Here is a 19,482-nt window from a genome sequence, read left to right on the forward strand (position 1 = left end):
TACCCACTTCCAGTACTTCGTCCTTCATTCTGCCAGACACCACAATTGGGACACCATTTTCCCGTCTTTATTCGCTCCAGAATAGAACAACTTATACCCGTCTCCTAGTTCCTTCGCCTTTTCCCTCTTCCACCTTATCTCCAGTACGCATAAAACGTCCAACTTCCTCTTCATGTCTGCCACCTCTCTTCCCCTTCCAGTAATGCTTCCAACATTCAACGTTCCCACTCGCAACATTTTCTCCACTTGCTTGGCTCGCTTCTTTAACCGCACCTGCCCTTGATGCAGTAGCCCATGTCCACTTCTCGCAGCTGTAGTGCGATGTGGCTGCGCGTCGCTTAAGGGGTACGGCCTAGCCCTTGTATAATTTGATCATAGCTAGAGCTGGTAGTGAAGTTTTACGACTGGATACTCTTCCTGACGTCAAGCCTCGCCATTTATCCGGGATTGGGACCGGCACTTACTGGGACTAACTTGCTCCCTTCGGCGGCTGCATAAGGCCAAATGACATAGCAAGATAGGAAGGATTCACCGCTAGCCCTCGAATATTCTAATAGCATTGGGGGTAAGGAGCAAGAGAGAAGAAAGAAAGGGAGGAACCGTTCTATAGATAAAATAACAGATGTATATTACATGAAGTAAGGCATGTAAGACATAATCATAATATTATGATTATGTTTTACATCTTTTGGAGGGGAACGAGGGATACATGAAAAAGACATAAATAATTAAATATAAATTTATGAATTCAATCGCAAATGATAAATTAAAGGATAAAATCAAGTAATGAGAATTATAAAATAAATAAACTTACGGCAATCTCGCTCCATCGTCATTTTAAAAGATTCGATGTTAATCCCTTCACAAGCCACGACAGCCCCAAGAAGGATGAGAAATACTGCGGAAGTCATTTTCGCCAGCAATGTCCTGTGAAAGGCAAAAGCCACGTTAATTTATATACGATGCAAAGGAGGAGCATCCGTTGTAATATCTGCTTTCGCCTTCAAATCAAGGTCATATTTTACACAAGAAAATTAAATCCTTACAGATTATCTCTATTATATCTCTTTCGTATTATCTCTATTAAATTTAATTTTCTCGTGTAAACAAAATGACCTTCAAATGAAGGTCATTTTGTGTTCACACAAGATAACTAACAGGATATATATATATATATTATATATTATCTTCATTGTAACTCTTTTATATTAACGCTATCTTATATTACGCTGTTTTATCAGATGCGGATAAGATTCTTCTTAAAGTAGGCTGTGAATTCTAAAGATGTTAATCAGTTGTATTATTAAACGAAAGTGATCTCCAAATGATGTAACCAATCGTTATCGGAGATATAAAATTAAAAAGACAGTTTTCGAACAGATGTTTTTTGCCTTATCATTTCAAGAAAACCAAAGTACGAGGTTATCGTATCAGCGCTACGATTAACCCTGTTAGATATTAAAGCAATCCTGTTGTTACTTTCTTAACTTATTAATTAATAAATTAACTTGTTCTCCAATAAACACTCGTGTTTTTGTCCTTGGATATTTTTTAAAAGTAAAACATAAAATACAACTCAATCCTTTGAGTGGACATTTTGTTTTATCGCTTTGATAATCTGAATTACAAAAGTAATGCTTGTATGCATTATTTAATCGAGATCTTCTAAAATTGCATACAGAACTTATCGAGGAACTCTTTGGGACAAGGATTACACAAACAGTGATTTAGGAAGATTGCAATTTTTATTTAAATCGATTAAATATTTAATATCGTGCATCTTGTACATTCACAAATGCAAAAGCAGATGGAAATCTCCTTTCTGTGTTTTGCGACTTTCTTCTTAATTACTCTGGAAAAGGATCTAATTCACCAAAGAAAGCGAAGGTTCATTTTTAAATCATTCGTTCCGTAGATCTATTTCTGAAAAGCATATTTTATCCTCTAGAAATTGTTTCTCGTTAATTATGCAAGAGAAAATCAAGTTAAAATTAATTATTATTCAGAAATAAATGCATGTAGATGTTATGTGTCCTTTGATAATCAAATAATGAGTAAAAACGGTATTTTAGGAATTTGGTGTTTTAAGGATACTTGTAACATAAGACTGAATGATAAATGCACGTAAAAACAAGAAAGATATTTAATTAACCAAATATTTCGGTCTGGAAATAGCAGACCATCCTCAGTGGTATTACAAGAACAGTTTTCAAAAAATAAATACAAGCTAGAATACTAACAATAGATCGTTAAAAATAGAACACGCCGCGTGATGTTATATCACTAAGTATGAAACGTAATATTTTGAAGTAGAGAGATGATTGGGGAAAAAAAATTAATGAGAATTCTTGATTAGACTTTTCCAGATTTTTGATTTCGATATACAGTCATTACGATTCAGGTTGGGACGATGGAGCAAGGCCTTCGCGCTTTCCTTGAAGAAACGTGAGAACCTATAACGGGATCTATGTAAGAGACGAGTCCTGGACCAAAAGATGCTGTGGTCAGTTTCAATCCCGTGTTGAGCCAATCCAGACTTTTCAGGTTTGTTGTGAAGAATGGAGGATTGATGTTCTTGGATTCTTTTTTCAAGAGAATGTCCAGTCTGTCCAAAATAGGAGAGATCACAGTTGCACGGAATGTGATAAACTCCAGGAAGAGATAAAGTTGAGCGTTTGTCTTTAGGAGAAGGAAAATGAGAAGACAATTTGTTGATAGGTGAATACGTAGTTGTTAAATCATATTTCTTTAAAATTCTTGCGATAGGTTCTGAAATACCGGAGATATAAGGAATAGGCACTCGACGTATTGAAACTTTGTTGTTTTGTGGAGGATTATAAGAATTGAGAAGATGTTGAGTACTTTTTTAGAAAAGCCATTGAGTTTCATGTGTTGTTGGATAGTAGAAAGTCCTCTCTGTAGATAATCAAAAACAGAACTTTTGATTATCTTCTCATCTATTTTCCCTCAACCATCCTTTTGGGTAAAATATATAGATGACATCTTTACTATTTGGCCTCACATCAAAAACTCTTTACCTTCTTTTTTGAACAGTATTAATTCCTTGCATCATCGTATAAAGTTTACTATGGAAATAGAAGAAAACAACCAGTTATCTTTTTTAGACATTCTCCTCATCCGGTCACCTTCAAATATTCTTACAACTACAGTATACAGGAAACCAACGTTCACAGGCCGTTATATTCTTAAAGAATCAGCCCATCATCCATGTTAATAAACAGGAATTATAAAATGCCTCATGAGAAGAGCGAAAACTAATTGTTCTAGTTTTGATTATCTACAGAGAGAACTTTCTAGTATCCAACAACACATGAAACTTAATGGCTTTTCTAAATAAGTACTCAACATCTTCTCAATTCTTATAATCCTCCACAAAACAACAAAGTTTCAATACGTCGAGTGCCTATTCCTTATATCTCCGGTATTCAGAACCTATCGCAAGAATTTTAAAGAAATATGATTTAAAAACTACGTATTCACCTATCAACAAATTGTCTTCTCATTTTCCTTCTCCTAAAGACAAACGCTGAACTTTATCTCTTCCTGGAGTTTATCAAATTCCTTGCAACTGTGATCTCTCCTATTTTGGACAGACTGGACGCTCTCTTGAAAAAAGAATCCAAGAACATCAATCCTCCATTCTTGACAACAAACCTGTAAAGTCTGGATTGGCTCAACACGGGATTGAAACTGACACAGCATATTTTGATCCAGGACTCGTCTCTTACATAGATACCGTTATAGGTTCGCACGTTTCTTCAAGGAAAGCGTGGAGGCCTTACTCCATCGTCCCAACCTGAATAGTAATGACTGTATATCTATATCAAAAATCTGGAAAAGTCTAATCAAGATTACTCATTAATTTTTTTCCAATCATGTCTCTACTTCAAAATATTCCGTTTTATACTTAATACTTAGTGATATAACATCATGCGGCGTGTTCTATTTTTAACGATCTATTGTTAGTATTCTAGCTTGTATTTTTAAAAACTGTTCTTGTAATACCACTGAAGTTGGTCTGCTATTTCCTGACCGAAATATTTGGTTAATTATATATCTTTCTTGTGTTTACGTGCATATATCATTCAGTATTTTTGGAAGGACAGACAACATATGAGCAGAAGGGGGGGGTATGATGCTAAAGATATTGAAGATATTGGATGATTTGAGTGTTCTCAGTAGAAAATCTGTGTCTTCAGTAGTGGTAACGACTTTCCATGTAGCAGCATAGTTTGAAGGTTTGAAGTGTTAAGGGGAGCCTAGCAATATCTCACACGTGGATGTTTTTGCTACAAACTTAGTGGGTTATCTGCTAATGAAAAATCAATTCATCGCCAAATATAACAAATGGGCACTAAGCGATTACTTCTCATGGATGGCTTTCATTGGCTCTTATGTGAGACATCTCCCTTAAGCATCATGTGAGAAGAAACTCGACTTCAAGTTATGTTTATAGAACCAGAAAGAGTATTAGTTTAAATTATAACCGCGCTACCTCCAGTTGGTAACAGTGGTAGTGGATAAATGTCCGGAAATTCTTTTCAGAAAAAAAAGTTATATTCTGAACTTTAAAGCATATATTTGCTCAGAGTGCAAATTTCGAAGAGAAACTTTTTATGCTCGAAGAGTTTCTTCGCCAAGAAACACATCAGATGAAAATTAAATATCATAGCTGTTAAAGACCGATCCTCCCAATGGCATTTCTCCATATGCTCCAGAAATAACACTCCACCTGCATTGTGTGTTCAACAATTTACATCCTTTTGTCGCTTTTGGCCATGATGGAAGCAAGCAGCATGTAATCCAACCCTAAAATCCAAGGAAATATTCAACCGTCCAATTACCGACTGATCGCTATCTTCTCTCCAAAATAACAACGAAAATAGTCAATATTCAGTTTACTTCTTCCTTAGATAAATGCGTAGATGTTAATCAACGTCCACTATTATAGTTTCCGCCATTCTAGATCCACCTTTCATATCTTTGCCTACATCACCAATCTAGACACACGTCAAGATTCAAGATAAGCTATGATGTTAAAAATGTAATTTTCTGTAAGACTTCCAGAGCATTTCATCAAGCTTCATGTCAAAGTCTGCAGACTAAATCGATCGTGTGCTCTACCTGCTTACTGATATAGCTAAGTAGCTAAATTATCTCCGATCGCTAAATTAGGGATGAGTTTCTCCATTCGAATTGCCTCCCAATATAGGTGGCTGAGGGCTTTCTTTGGTCACCTGCTCTCTTTCTCTTAGCAATGTGAGAACAGCACACTTCATCCCTACTATGCATTTAACAAGGTATTCAGGTCATACATCACAAGTTTCAAAATCAATGCGAGAAATGCTTCGAAAACTGATCATTAAAACATCCTTGAATGACAAGAGAGTCATTTGGTAAACTTACATCTAAAATACGTATTTTGCCTTTCTTGGAAATAAGAGTTTCCTTCCCTGCCCTTTACCTCAGTAATATACAGACCACCTGTCATGATCTGGTCGCTCATCTTTAATAGTTATTTTCGTGGCGTCCTCTGCCCTAATCACATTACCGAAATAGCTTCTCCATTTCTAAATAGCTAGGTTTTCTGTTCCTATTAAGACCCTAATTTCTACCCATCCGGTTACTAACTTTATTCAAATCCCAAATCTCCATCTTCCTCCTTAAAATACTATTTATATATTCTCCTTAAAGCCTCTGTAAAATTCTTGGTGTCAGATAACAGCAATTCAGTTGAAACATATTCCTCCTTTGTACTTCAGTCACTTCATCAAAAACAAGCACAATCTTCGTTCTGTGTTTTTGAAAAGGGTCTTTCATAGACGCTGCTTCACCGAACTGGTATCATCCCTCAGATTTTTGTCAGGTCTGTCAAAACACGAGCTAGAACACCAGCCCAACATTCAATTTCTGTAATCCTTCAAGGATCTGTTTCCCCTCTTCCCCTTTTATCGATCTACATCTCTCCTGACGAACAGTCTTCCACATGAAGTATTCCCAAACAGCTGCAATTCTCAGCTTCAACAAAAATTCAATCAAATTCCAACCTCAAACTTGCACACAACACTAAGTTTATAGGTGTAAAATATCGATATAAAAGGTTCAGCAGAATAGGAATATACTTTTATGTATCAGAAGACAAACATTAATTATAGCGCTTTGATTTTTGTTTTTTCAAACTTTCTTATTGAAGAAAACATTATGAAGTAGATAATGTTTTCTTCAATAATCAAGTACTGTAATATTATGGACTATGCCACCAGTCTCATTGAGGCATCGGTTCGGATCCCATCACTGCCAGGTGAATTTTTTTTGAATCGCCACTAGAGAGCTGAATGGTGTGTAGTGTTTGTAGAGAGCTCCTGAACAGATAAGTATTATTTTAAGTAATAATCGATAAATTTGCTTGAATCTTACGTAGTATTATTTACTTTTCATATCTTAGCTTGTCTGGGTGATTTCTGTGTGTTTTCTGAGTTATTTCAATTAGTAATTTGATAGATACGATTACTTTTGCACATGACGCCGATAAGGAGGAATACAATGGCGTCTAGGTCACCATCTTTGTCCAAAAATTTTAATCTAAAGGATTTTATTCAGTGTACCGTTTGTGAAATGTATGCTTTGAGGAGAGCGATTGGAGTCTGGTTAGATAATGATACTGGAGTGAATTTGTGCAGAAAGTGTAAGGAATGTCAGGATTTAAAGGGTGTTTCAGGTCGTGAGAGTGATATCGTTGTTATAAGTGAGAATGTAGAAAATGGTGATATGCGAGAAATGAATATTGATATTTGCCAGGTAGTACCAAATAGCTGTGAGAATGGCGTTGAAAATGAGAATGAAAGTAAACATACAGAACGAATGAATGAATTAACGGATAATAAAAATGATGAGACAGATGCAATGAGTGAGATCGCTAGGTTATGCGGAGCGATACACAGGGCAAATCCGCAGCTGGGGCATTGGCAAAAATGTTTACCTAGCGTACCAACTAATAAACGGTAAAAGTATGATAAGAAAAATAAGAGTATGTTAGTGAGTGCAAACCAAATGAAAGAGCGAGTGTTGTATGAAGATGCTTTAGTAAGAGGTGTGATAGATGAGTGTTTAACAAAATCGTACCAACCTGGTGCGAAGGTTAAGGATGTAAGTGAGTCAATTAGAATGCAAAAGCAGAGGGAGAAAGAATTGATAGTAGTAGCCGGAACGAATGATTTGAAAGGAGACAAAATGGCTATGAGAGAGGATTTGAAGGAATTGCTTGAGGTAACAAACGAGAAGAGTGAGAGAATTAGGATGGTGAGGGTTGCTGCAGTATGACAGTGAAAAGTATAGAAGGAAGGCCAAAATTGCTAATTACTTCATGGACGGATTATGCAGGAGGAGTGGTTTGGAATTTGTGGATGTGTGGAGTGAGTTCGATGGGTAAAAGGATTTATATATGATAGATAGTTTACCTTTGAATGGATTTCGTGTACGGAGGCTTGAAAAGGTGTTGTTGAATGATGTGGAAGTGGATGTACAGAATCACGGAAACTAGAGTTGTTAAGGGGTGGGGGAGTATATATGCAGACTTTAGGGAGACAGTTCAGTATATGAATGTGTGTAATATACCCAAGCGAGTAGGAAAGGCTACGAATCAGAATGGGATAGTTAGTATAAGGCATCAAAATAGGGATGGAACAAATGGGCTTCGGCAATTAATGTATACTAATGCCAGAAGTATTAAGAACAAGAAGGAAGAATTTTTGGCCTTGGTTGGCATTTCCAGGCCACAGGTTATTGGCATTAGCGAAACATGGCGCTGACAAAACATGATATAGCCAGTGCGATTGAATGGGAGGAGCATGGTGTGTTCAGGAGTGACAGGGAGAATAAAATGGGGGGGAGTGTTATTGATGATAGCTGATAAGCTACAGCCAAGGAGAATAGAAGTGGAACTGCAGGATAGAGAAAAGAGCACATTTGAAGCTATTTGGTGTGAGATTGAAACTAGCAGAACAAAATATACAGTTGGGTTCTGCTGCAGACCAGGTGATGGAATAGATGGCGGAGATAGTATGCATAAGCAAATAGAAGAAATGAGTGGAAGGAGGGTAATTATTATGGGAGATTTCAACTATGGTAGCATTGATTGAGAGGAAGGAATTGGATTTTATGCGGTTATTAAAGGAAAACTATCTGCGTCAGCATGGCATGTAATGGAAAATACTAGGGGCCAAAGAGTGCTTGACCTAGTAATTGCATCTGAGAATTTGGCTGTAACATGACCACGTTGCCACCAATTGGTGAGAGTGATCATAGGGTCTTGACTTGGGAGGTGGCAAAAGGAGTGGAATTTACAATTAAGACAGTACATGTGGAATTACCGGGCTGGTAAGTATGACAAGCTTAGGAGTTTGCTTGGTTCAGTGCCATGGCATGTAAAACTGCAAGGGCTGGATGTTGATAGCGCACGGGAGGCGGTAAAGAAGTGTTTGCATATGAAAATGGCTGACTTTATACCTAGAGTCCGAATATTAAATCATTTGGTGGTTAAATGGATGAATAATACCATTACGCCTGAGCTGCAAGAAAAGCAACAACTGTGGAGGGAATTTAAGGAGATAGGTTACCGACAGGCACATGAACGGTATAAAGCGCAGTCCAGAAGGGTAACGAGTGTGGTAAGAAAAGCAAAAACGGATTAGGAAAGAACATTAGACATGCAGGCTAAAGAGAATCCCAAACAGTTTTTTAGATATGTTGCAAGTAAAATAAAAAATGTATATGGCAGAATGATTTTAAAGAATGCCGATGGTAGGGAGGTAACCGAATCAGTTGATATAGTGGAATTATTGAGCGAGCACTTTGCAAGAGTATATCATCCAGGTGGTGACATTGCAGGAATGAATGAACCAATAGCTTATACGGAATTGTGGTGAATGAAGTGGAAGTGAGTAGTCTATTACAAAAGCTCAATGTCAATTCATCTGTGGGATTGGATCGTATACCAGCTCGTGTCGTACGTGAAGCGCCGAAAGAATTGTTTAGTGTCCTTCACCATTTTAATTAATTTGAGTCTCGGGTCTGGGTTAGTTCCGAGGGGGTGGAAAGAGGGGAAAATAATTCCACTGCATAAAGGAGGTTCCAAGACTGCTGTTGTAAATTACCGACCGATCAGCATATCAGGAATCATTGTCAAGATCTTGGAGAAAATAGTCAAGAGAAAAATACAGGATTGGATAGAATGGGACAGAATGTTTTTGTGAAGGGTAGATCATGCCTCAGTAACTTGCTCACGTTTTTAACACAGTGACGGCTGAACTGGATAAGAGTAATGCGTTTACAGTGATTCTACTGGACACTGCTAAGGCCTTTGACAGGATACCACATGGAATTCTAATAAGTAAACTGCAGCATATGGGGATGGATATAGGGTTGGTGAGATGGATAGGAGGGTGGTTGATGGAGAGATATCAGAGAGTGATTTATTCAGAAGTAAAATCCAGAAGACGACCTGTGACTAATGGTGTGTCGGAGGGTTCGGTTCTTGGACCACTACTTTTCAATTTGTTCATTAACGATATAGGAAAGGATCGAAGGGGAACTGTTCATTTATTTGCTGATGATGCACAGTTGGGTAGAGCAATAGTGAATGCACAGGATGTCAAAATTTTGCAAGACGATTTGGATACTTTGGAGGACTTGGCTAAGAAGAATGGATGTCAATTTAATGTGGCCAACTGTAAGATTATGCATTTTGGAGTGAAAAGATTAGCAGCAGTATATCACATTGGTGGAACCATACTCCATGAGATAGATAAAGCCAGGGATTTGGGAGTGTTGGTGGATAGGGAGTTGAAGTTTAGGGAGAACATCGCAAAAGTGGCTAAACCAGCTCATAAAATCACTTGGTTGCTGAAAAATACTTTAATAAGCAGAGACAAACAGGATATTGTTCCCCTATATCGAGCCTTGATAAGATCACATCTGGATTACTGTACCCAGGTATGGACGCCAGGGTTTCTTCTTGATGGGGAGGAGGTGGAGAGGATCCAGAGATGTGTGACCAAGATTATAGCAGGTATAAGGAATGAACCTTATGAGAACAGGTTGAAGATTGGTGGGTTGCAGAAATTGGTTGATAGGCAGAAAAGGGATGATATGGTTGATGCATCCAAATCACTGAAGGGTTTCTATAAGATTAACCCAGAAGATGTTTTTTAGAATAGGACTGGTGATGGGAGGACGAGGGGCCATACATGGATGCTTGGCATGATTGTGGTTAGCAAGGGTGTTAGAGCTAGGTTTTTTACATGGAGAGTGGTGAATTTGTTATGGACTATATCAGGACGATAGAATTTCCGTGTGGTTTTTTCCATAACGATTTTGTATTTACATTTGTTTGAGGTCTATTGTACGGTATTGTTTCTGTCGTCAGGAAGTAGGTAATCTCTTGCGTAACTGCATATTAGTATTCATGATTTGCTGTTCACATTTTATGCGCGTCATTGAAGTGCAAATAAAGTTGGCACCATCTGTTTTCGTCCAAACATTATGACTTATCGTCTTATACCGCAGTGGTATTAACCTGTTTAGTTTACTATAACTTCTCAGAATGAATGCGTTGATATAGTATAACTTCATACGATGTCATATAATACCTTGTATATACAGTATGTATGTAAGATGTTTTTTGTGTCAAATATCTAGAAATTGCATTCTATATACGCTATGGAATGCAAACGTATCTGGACACCTACTGGAAACTCTAAGCAGACATTTCCTGTGACACACTTTCCGGTAGTAGACATTAATACTGGGTGGGTCCATCCTTTGATTCCATGACAGCTCTAACTCTGTCGGGGAGGCTTTCTATAAGGTGTCGGAACGAATCTAGAGGAATGGCAGCCCATTCTTCCTGAGAGCTGTAGCCAGAGCAGATCGTGATGTGGGTTGTTGGGGTCTTGAGCGAAATCGGCATTCTAATTCATCCCAAAAAGTGTTCTATAGAATTCAAATCAGGTCCAGAAACCATTCTCTCTCAGCCTTGCTTTATGGTAGATAGAATTGTCATGCTGATACAGACAATAGCCATCACCGTATTGATCTTCTACCGTAGATAGTGCGCAAATGGTAAGATGTCCTTGTTCACTTCTTCATTTAGATTTCCGTGTAGTTTTACGAGAGGCCCAAGTCCATTCCATGAAAAGCACCCCAGACTTTAATGCTACCTCCTCGAAATTTTATTGTTGGCAGTACAAGTTTGCAGGAATCGTTCCCAGGCATTCGCCAAACCCAGATACTGCCATCGAAATGCCACATGGAAAAGCGTTATTCATTACTCCAAATAATATGTTTCCAATTATCCACTGTGCAGTGACGTCGAGTTATGTGGCAATCTTACTGATGTGGCAACCAATAACTAGTCCCCGTTCGAGGTCACTCAGCTTCCTTGACCTTCCCATTCTGCTCGTACTTCTTATCGCTGAACAACATACAGCTCCTTGCCTCCTTTTGTACTGAGAAGTGAGGTCGGGGTGACATCTCATCTAAGCGTCAGCTTACGAATTACAGAGGAGTGTCCGGATACTTTTAATCAGATAGTGCATTTATTGCTATTAACAGAAGTTCATTTTGTGGGTGTTTATGGGGCTGTTCCCATTTTATATTGCATGAACATAAATTCCAACGTGTCGTAATATATTAACCTCTGTAATGGCGTTAGTTTCGCTTATGCATTTGCCTGGTGTGATGTTGGATTGTTGTGCACTTAACTTCCTAGCTGGTAGGGTTTCAGGATATCATAGATTTTGTATTGTGCAGACATTAGGATAATACGGTTTACGGGCAGTCTTCTGAAGAAAATATTAATATCGTTTTGCATGATTTCTTGCGTAAAGCCTATATCTCCATGGACGGATATCACTGCTGTATCATCTGCGCATAGGATGATCTTTCTCTGAGAGGTAATTGACTTTTATTGTACATACAGATATTGAAGAGCAAGCAGATAGTAGAGTTCTCAGTGGAACTCCACAGATTACTGGAGACTCCTGACTATGTGATTTTCCCATGCTTGTTATTTGTTTCTTGTTGTGGAGGCAATTTGTAAACTGTGTGCACAGTGTCCACCTATTAACAAACGTCTTAGGTTTTCTGGCTGGAAGTGTTTCATGCTTTACTGGATGCGATGCTTTTCAATAAATAAAGGCAACGGTAATTAGATCTGAAAATTTTCAAGGGAGTTATTGTTCCTTTACCCTTCTCTCTCTCTCTTGTATTGTGTCTTATGAATGATATTAAATTTTTCTATATGTACCCACGAATAATTCTGGAAGGTGTAGAGAACATTTTATTACCATGGATGGGCAAAGCTAGGCGATTGTGATTGCTGACTGCATTTCTTTCCCTTGTTGGTATATGCGAATGGTTAGAGAGGATTTTTCATGTTGGATACAACATGAAAATTTATTTAGTTTTAAAAATATTATTATTAATTTTAGTGTGATCGGACATACGATTGTGTAATGCCATAAACTCTAATGGCATTGATTCCTATATCTTTGCTTGTATGAATGAGTTTTATATTAGAGGCCGGTCCTCGATTTTTTTTACTGATGGAAAGTGAACTCTGAATTATGGTCCTTTAGATATTTCCTTTAGAAAAAGTTACATGTTAAACTCCAAAGCAATAAATTCAAACCAAAGGAAGAGATTACTATGTTCAATTTGATGGAATCTTTCACTAGACGGGAAAGATATCAGCCATAGGAGGTATTTAAAAAATACATCAAAGATGCATTATCCAAATATTTTGTATACCCGTTTGCTCTCAATCAACTCTGCTTGCCAGTTAATTACGAATCAGAATCCTCTAACAAAGAACAAATGCGACGACCTCCAGAAGGAAAACTCTTTCTTTCCAAGTGCTAATTATTGCTTCCCCTGGTCTGAACCGATTACATTCTGTGAGCTATAGAAAATACCTTCTCGTACACAAAATATTTAAAATATTATTTATTCCATATTTTTTCGACTTTCCTTTTTTCTAACGTTTCCTTCTCCTTGTTAGTAGTATTTTTTATGAAAACTCTTTGTTGTCATTAAATCAAGCTTGATCAAAGAAAAATCGAAACACAAATTAATTGTCATATTGTAAGCCTACCATACAGAAATTTAGGAAACTGACAACAATATAGCGTAATAAGTATCGAATAGTATACAAACCTTATTTTCTTCAACAAATAAACCAACATTCCGCGTCTCCCATCCACTATTTACTGCATTTTCTTTCTATTGTGGGTAGTGGATACCTTCCATCATTCACCGTGAGACCAGCACTATTTAATTTTATACTTGATGTGGCTTAGAAAAGTACTATACTTGGTATCTAAAGCACAGGCTATTGTTTCCTTTCTCTTAAGTAACGATTTTAAAACATTTTTTGTGTGAAGGACCTGTTTTTACCGGTCTTGAGTGAGAGAACAAATCTTACATCACGTAGAATTGTAAAGATTCATTAGTGTTAAATATATGCTGTGTTCCCCTGCTACCATGGCACTACTTGTGGGCAGAAGATACACTTAGTGGCGTAGAACTGTACAATTGTACTCTGATTTTGTATGGTGGGGGTGGGTCCATTCTCTGATAGCTTTTCAGATCACTGTCCTTAAATTCGGACTACCGACCATTTCTGAGGTTTTCGAACTTTTCCTAATATAGGCTTATGTTTGGAATGCTCACGTTTGCAGAATACGACAATAAATTACTGTAAACAGTCTGACGAGTTTTAGTAACATACTTCAATCTTAGTTCAAAAGAGTTCTATTAATACTACCGGTATAACGGGCATGCACGCATGTAAATTAGAACAACTATATTATAATCTAGTAATTATTTAGGTACCTATTCCCAGTGTTATATTTAAAATGGGTAAAGGATTTTATACAAAGTAAAGTCTGTTATTTACAATATTTCTATTTATATTTTTTTATTTCTAGTTTTAAATTTCCTTCTGGATGATGCATAATTTATATGCATCCTCTAAACTCGCACTAAGTTAATCTCCGGATGTCAACCATCATTTATTGTTGATGTCTTGACAGTAGTTCACACAAATACCTCTTCATCACATTGAGAAACAAACACACATATTCACATGAAACCCAGAAATTTGAGGATGCATGTACTACGTTGGTTTACCCCTGTAGGTTATCTGGTGTGATTATTTCTCTGTCAGAGCGTAATAATCTTCAGGTACATCATAAAGTACTCTACGTGAAGTAGAGTACTTTATGATGTACTCTGAATGAATATTTAAATGAAAATTTATTTAATATATAGAGAATATAGAATTTATGTTAGGTGTGGGTTCTCCGTTATACCGAGAATTTACCCTTTTTATTTTCGTCATTCTGCCGCTACAGATTTAGGGGCAGAATGACGATTAATAAGAGGATGAAGTGAACAACAATATAGTTTTATTGTTTCCGCATTCCCTTGCTGTTTTGTCAGATTTGAAGTAAACATGTGCTATCCACATTTCAACCAATGGCTTGTTGTTTATTGAATTTTATTATCGAAGGCTTGCCTCCTTCAACCAAGGCTCAGTATATCTTCAGAAGTGCTAAGTGATACTTGGACAAAGTGTGTCGTGAGTTGCCACCAGTATTTATATATTTTTCGGAAACGTTTTTTTTTTTAATAATGGAAAAGTGGCTTAGAACTAAGACTTTGAAAAGAAGGGCAAATGAAACAAGTGATACCACCCCTAATTGTGATACACATGTGGTAACGGCAAGTAAATCTGATACTATTAAAGTAGAATAAACAAGCTATTCAGAGAAAAAAAATACAGTAGGAAATATAAAAGTTCATATTTGAAATTCGGGTTTACTTGGTGTGGAGATGAAAGTGAACAGGAACCTCAATGTGTTTTGTGTTATGAAGTATTGTTGAACGAGTGCATGAAACCAGCAAAACTTTCACATCACAATGTTTAGAAACTAAACATTGTGATGTGAAAATTTGAATTTTTCATTGAATTTTTTCAGCGACGCTTCGGGATATTAAATCATGGGAAAGATATAGTTTCGGCCATGGGTTCCATTAATAGCAAGGCACTGGAAGCATCCTATCTCTTAAATTTGCGTATAGCAAAAACAGTGAACCTCATTCTATCGGGGAAAATTTGCTACTTCCATTTATAAAAGATGTGGTAAAACTATGTTTGGCAACAAGTTGATTTGATTCCTCATTCAAATGACACTGTCGGTCTCAGAATTAATGATATGACAGATGAAAAAGAATCTCAGTTAATCGAAAGATTTAAGAAGAGCCGGTATTATGCGTTACAAATAGACGAGACTGCTGATATTACAAAATATGCTCAGTTAATATGCTACGTAAGATATGCGCATGATAACAACATTCATGATGATATTCTGTTTTGTAGAACTTTGCCCTCCCGAACAACTGGAGAAGAAATATTTCACACTCTCAATAATTACATAATATACAAAGGGATGCAGTGGGGAAAATATATAGACTTCTGTTTGAATGGAGCTTGAGCCCTTGCAGGCAGGCATAGTACGGCTGTTTCTATGGTCAATGAAGCAGTTCCGAATATGAATTGGGTGCATTGTTTCATACAAAGGGAAGCGTTGGCCTCCAAAGAAATGCCACCAGAATTTAAAAGTGCTATACAACTGTAAAGCTGGTTAATTTTATTAAAGCTTGTTTCATTCTGAAATTTTCTGGCATTCCAGGGGCAAAGTACTAACAAGGTTACTTGAATTAAGGCATGAAGTTTTATTATTTGTAAATGAACGTAATTCTGATTTTGCATCACTCCTTGTTGACGGAGAATGGTTATCAACACTCTCCTATCTTTCAGACATTTTTTCGAAATTAAATGAACTAAATCTCTCCCTTCAGGGAAATTATTTAACTGTTCTTGATTCCTACGAAAAAATAAAGGTGTTCTGGAAAAAACGGGTTTTTGAGGTTTATGGATTGTCTTTTAGTGGACAATATCATTTTCCACTAAAAGACTGGCAATTTGCACCTTTTCCAACATTGGAATCCCTTTTAGTGAACAATGATATTCTTGTTGATTCTGAGTTTCTGGAAAAGGTTTGTGACCACCTCAAAAATCTGAAACGGAATTTTGAAACATACTTTCCGAATAACGTTTATAAGAAATTTCTATGGGTTCGGAATTCAATTCAGGCTTGCAGTCACGAGAACATTCTTTCGTTATCGATAAAGAACAGTTAATCGAGCTTTCAAGTGACAACGGACTTAAAATGCAATTCCATGATCTTGGTTTGGCTTGATTTTGGATCTCGCCTTCAGTAAGAAGTGAATTTCCTGAATTATCTGAAGAAGCATTGAAAAAAGACATGCAGTTTTCTACAATCTATCTTTGTGAGAAAGGATTTTCATCGCTCCTTCAAGTAAAAACAAAATACAGAAATCGTGTTAGTGTGTGTGTGTGTGCCTTCGACTCAAGTTGACCAATATTGAGCCAGATATCCAGAAACTCTGCAAGGGCCGAGAAGCTCAAACATCTCATTAAAAGTAAGTAGTAATAAATATTATATCATATTATTTATTTGTTTAATAAAAATTAAAATTTGTTCAATGATGATACACTTTTAATCGTTTACTTCCAATTTAATTAATTATTTTCCATATATATTCAAACCATGCTTTTATTATTATTATGTTATAAATGGCACAGTGTTTCCGAAATGTTAGTAATTTCTACATAGGCTTTTAAAAAAATTACAAAAAGTCAAAACGAGATATAGGAAAATAAACTAAAAACATTATTTAAATTAAGGGGATATTAAATCCCACATTGTTTTAAAACTGACTAAGAAAGTTAAAGATTGGAATCAGAGAATTTCATGCCGAATATAGTATAATAAACTATAAAAGTATCGGCGACTACTAGCGTGAGCTAATGCAAGTAGTCCTAGTACGTAGTACAATTCGCAGCAAAGGTGGTAAAGTTCTGATCGCTATTCTTGGTATTTTCCATAATGTATGCTGTTATTACGTTATGGTGGGAGGTCACTACCCAGAACGGTTCCAGCCTTTTTTTGAGGCTTCAATGGAACATTGAAGTGATTTCGACGACACAGGAACCATACTGGTCCCTGTGTCGTCGAAAACTGCAGTAGCAACGTCTTTTACTGTCTTATTCTTGCTCTGCTTTCCGTTTTCTACCAGGTCGAACTCCTAGTGATCGAATTTCTTCAAACTTCTTAATCATAGCTCTCAGTGCTACATCTGACCCAGGACCTGTATACATAGGTTATGAAGCCTTCTAAATTCCTTCGGGTGCTTTTAAACTCACTAACATCCGAATAAATTCAATAACATCCGAAGGGCGCTTCGGCCCTTCGGGTGTTATTGAGCTTTTAGTTCAATAACACCCCATCCACATAGATTTTCTTCATTCAGATTAAGGACGGAGAAAGATGGGCTGAGTCCTCGACTCAGTCCATCTCCGAGTTCTTTTTCGAACATTAGTATCACCTCTGGGTCTTGATCCGTCTGATGAGACCTCAATAAAGGTCGTATCCGGTCTGGGTAGTGACTCTTCCCATAATGCCCATTTTTATATATGTGCAAGGAAATGAGTTTTGCATTATGGGATACCAAGGCAAGTGATGAGAAGTTATACCACCTCTGCCACGAGTTGTCCCAGTCCTGAAAATGCTTCAGACGCAAACTTTGTTTGCTTACACTTGGATAAAGGATTAAACCAAGTATATAATTTCTTAGTATCTTTAATTTCTAATATAACATTAGTAGCCTATACATTTACATTATAAAGTACTAGTGCTAATAATAATAATAAGAAGAAGAAGAATATTTATTTATCTCTTCATTGATGTTTGCAATATTTACATACGTGTGATAGGTGCATATAAGTGCAACATGATAATCCAAGTTGCTTTTACAAAGTTCACCTGTGAACTACTGCATGATCAGCCCGTTTTCAACAATAACTGCTATTTATTTTAAATTCAATCTTATTATGAATGTGATCTGCGATTTATTTTATGTTATTCAGTTAATAACGAGGGACGTAAATCAACAATTTCTTACAATTATTAGTTAAATATTATCAAGAGTGGTTTTCTACTGCAGCAACACGTTTGTTGTCACCCATATTAAAATAAAAAAAAATCACGATACTCCTTTTATTCCTTGTAGGGAGCTCTACGCCGTTTTAGCCGTATGTAACTTGAAAAGAATGTGAGGAGCTTATCAGCAATTGAAATGTCTTTATCTTGGGTGCCACAAATGTGTTCCCGTTAATAATTTAACAAACTTACTTTTTCTATTTGCCAAACTAGTGAAAGAGAGTAGGATGAATAAACTCGTGAATTTTCATGAAGTTACTATCAACGTATGATCTGAAGGTACAAATCACATATAACGTGCATCACGTGATTTTTTTATGTTTATGTGTGTAAAAATTATGCAAAGCATAAAGTAAAGAAAACTAAATGATATTTTATGAAATGCGTTGGTTGATAATATTTCTGCTGAAGGATGATGATACGGAGCAATCCCACTGATTTCGAAGCTCCAGTTACATTTTTTGAAGACACTTGGTTTCGCGATAACTTTATTTGTGTTCTTAGTGATGGTGGTGGCGCTTGCGTATTAATTGCGTTTTCTTGGTTACTGTGCTTCTTGTGATATGAATATCAACTGTTGATAAATTACGTTTGTCGATACTATTTCTACAGTCCTTATTTTAATCATCTGTTAACTGTTTAGAGATTTTAATAATAATAATAATAATAATAATAATTCATACTCTAAGAAAGCCTATCGACGGAAAGAAGTTATTTTCTGGATGTATATGAACACTTATCATACCAATAATTATTTAACTCGGTGGCAATAAGCAAACCTCACTTGCCTGTCTGATAGATTTTTTATAAATACTCTACTTAGAACAATACACCATATAAACATTTAAGTGAAGTAAAGCCTAATCTACTTACCAGTTGGACTATTTGCTTAAAAATGCAATCCATAAGCTCCAGATGGGTATTGGTAGCTAAAATATAACAAAATCAAAATGTATCATCTTCATCTATGCAAAAAATCACTTCTTTTGATTATAGTTCTTTAACCAATGTAGAAATGCAGAAACATGGAAAACAATTTAAACATTTCTTTTATTAAGAATACGCACAATATCACCACCATCATAATCCTCAAATTCCTCCCAATGTAAAAATAAGGGGTGTTCAGGTTAGTTATGAAAGTACTACATGAAAACCATATACCATTACTGAACTCCTATCAAAAATTTTCCTCCAAGTTAATCTGTTGTCTCTCATGAATCCCACATTATCGGATCTTAAGTTTTATAAGGTAACTTTTATTTTACTAATTGAAGTGCATCTTGTTCTTCGCTTGGGTCATTTTCTGCCAGTCATA

At 36.4% G+C, this 19,482-nt stretch overlaps 1 protein-coding gene across 1 annotated transcript in view; it reads right to left on the minus strand.

Annotated features, from left to right (window-relative positions):
• Positions 1 to 19,482, minus strand: part of LOC150107895 (uncharacterized) — a 52,994-nt gene that overhangs the window by 28,262 nt on the left and 5,250 nt on the right. The window contains exons 2-3 of the mRNA XM_090415422.1: positions 19,041 to 19,096; positions 815 to 927 (exon numbers count right to left, since the gene is read on the minus strand). Coding sequence (XP_090271548.1) covers positions 815 to 911 — 97 coding nt within the window. The 5' untranslated portion in view covers positions 912 to 927; positions 19,041 to 19,096. The remainder of the gene's footprint in view (positions 1 to 814; positions 928 to 19,040; positions 19,097 to 19,482) is intronic.

Source organism: Typopeltis vanoorti, chromosome 3, assembly GCF_054136105.1.
Source record: "Typopeltis vanoorti isolate ZY-2024b chromosome 3, IOZ_Tvanoo_1.0, whole genome shotgun sequence".
Taxonomy (NCBI): domain Eukaryota; kingdom Metazoa; phylum Arthropoda; class Arachnida; order Uropygi; family Thelyphonidae; genus Typopeltis; species Typopeltis vanoorti.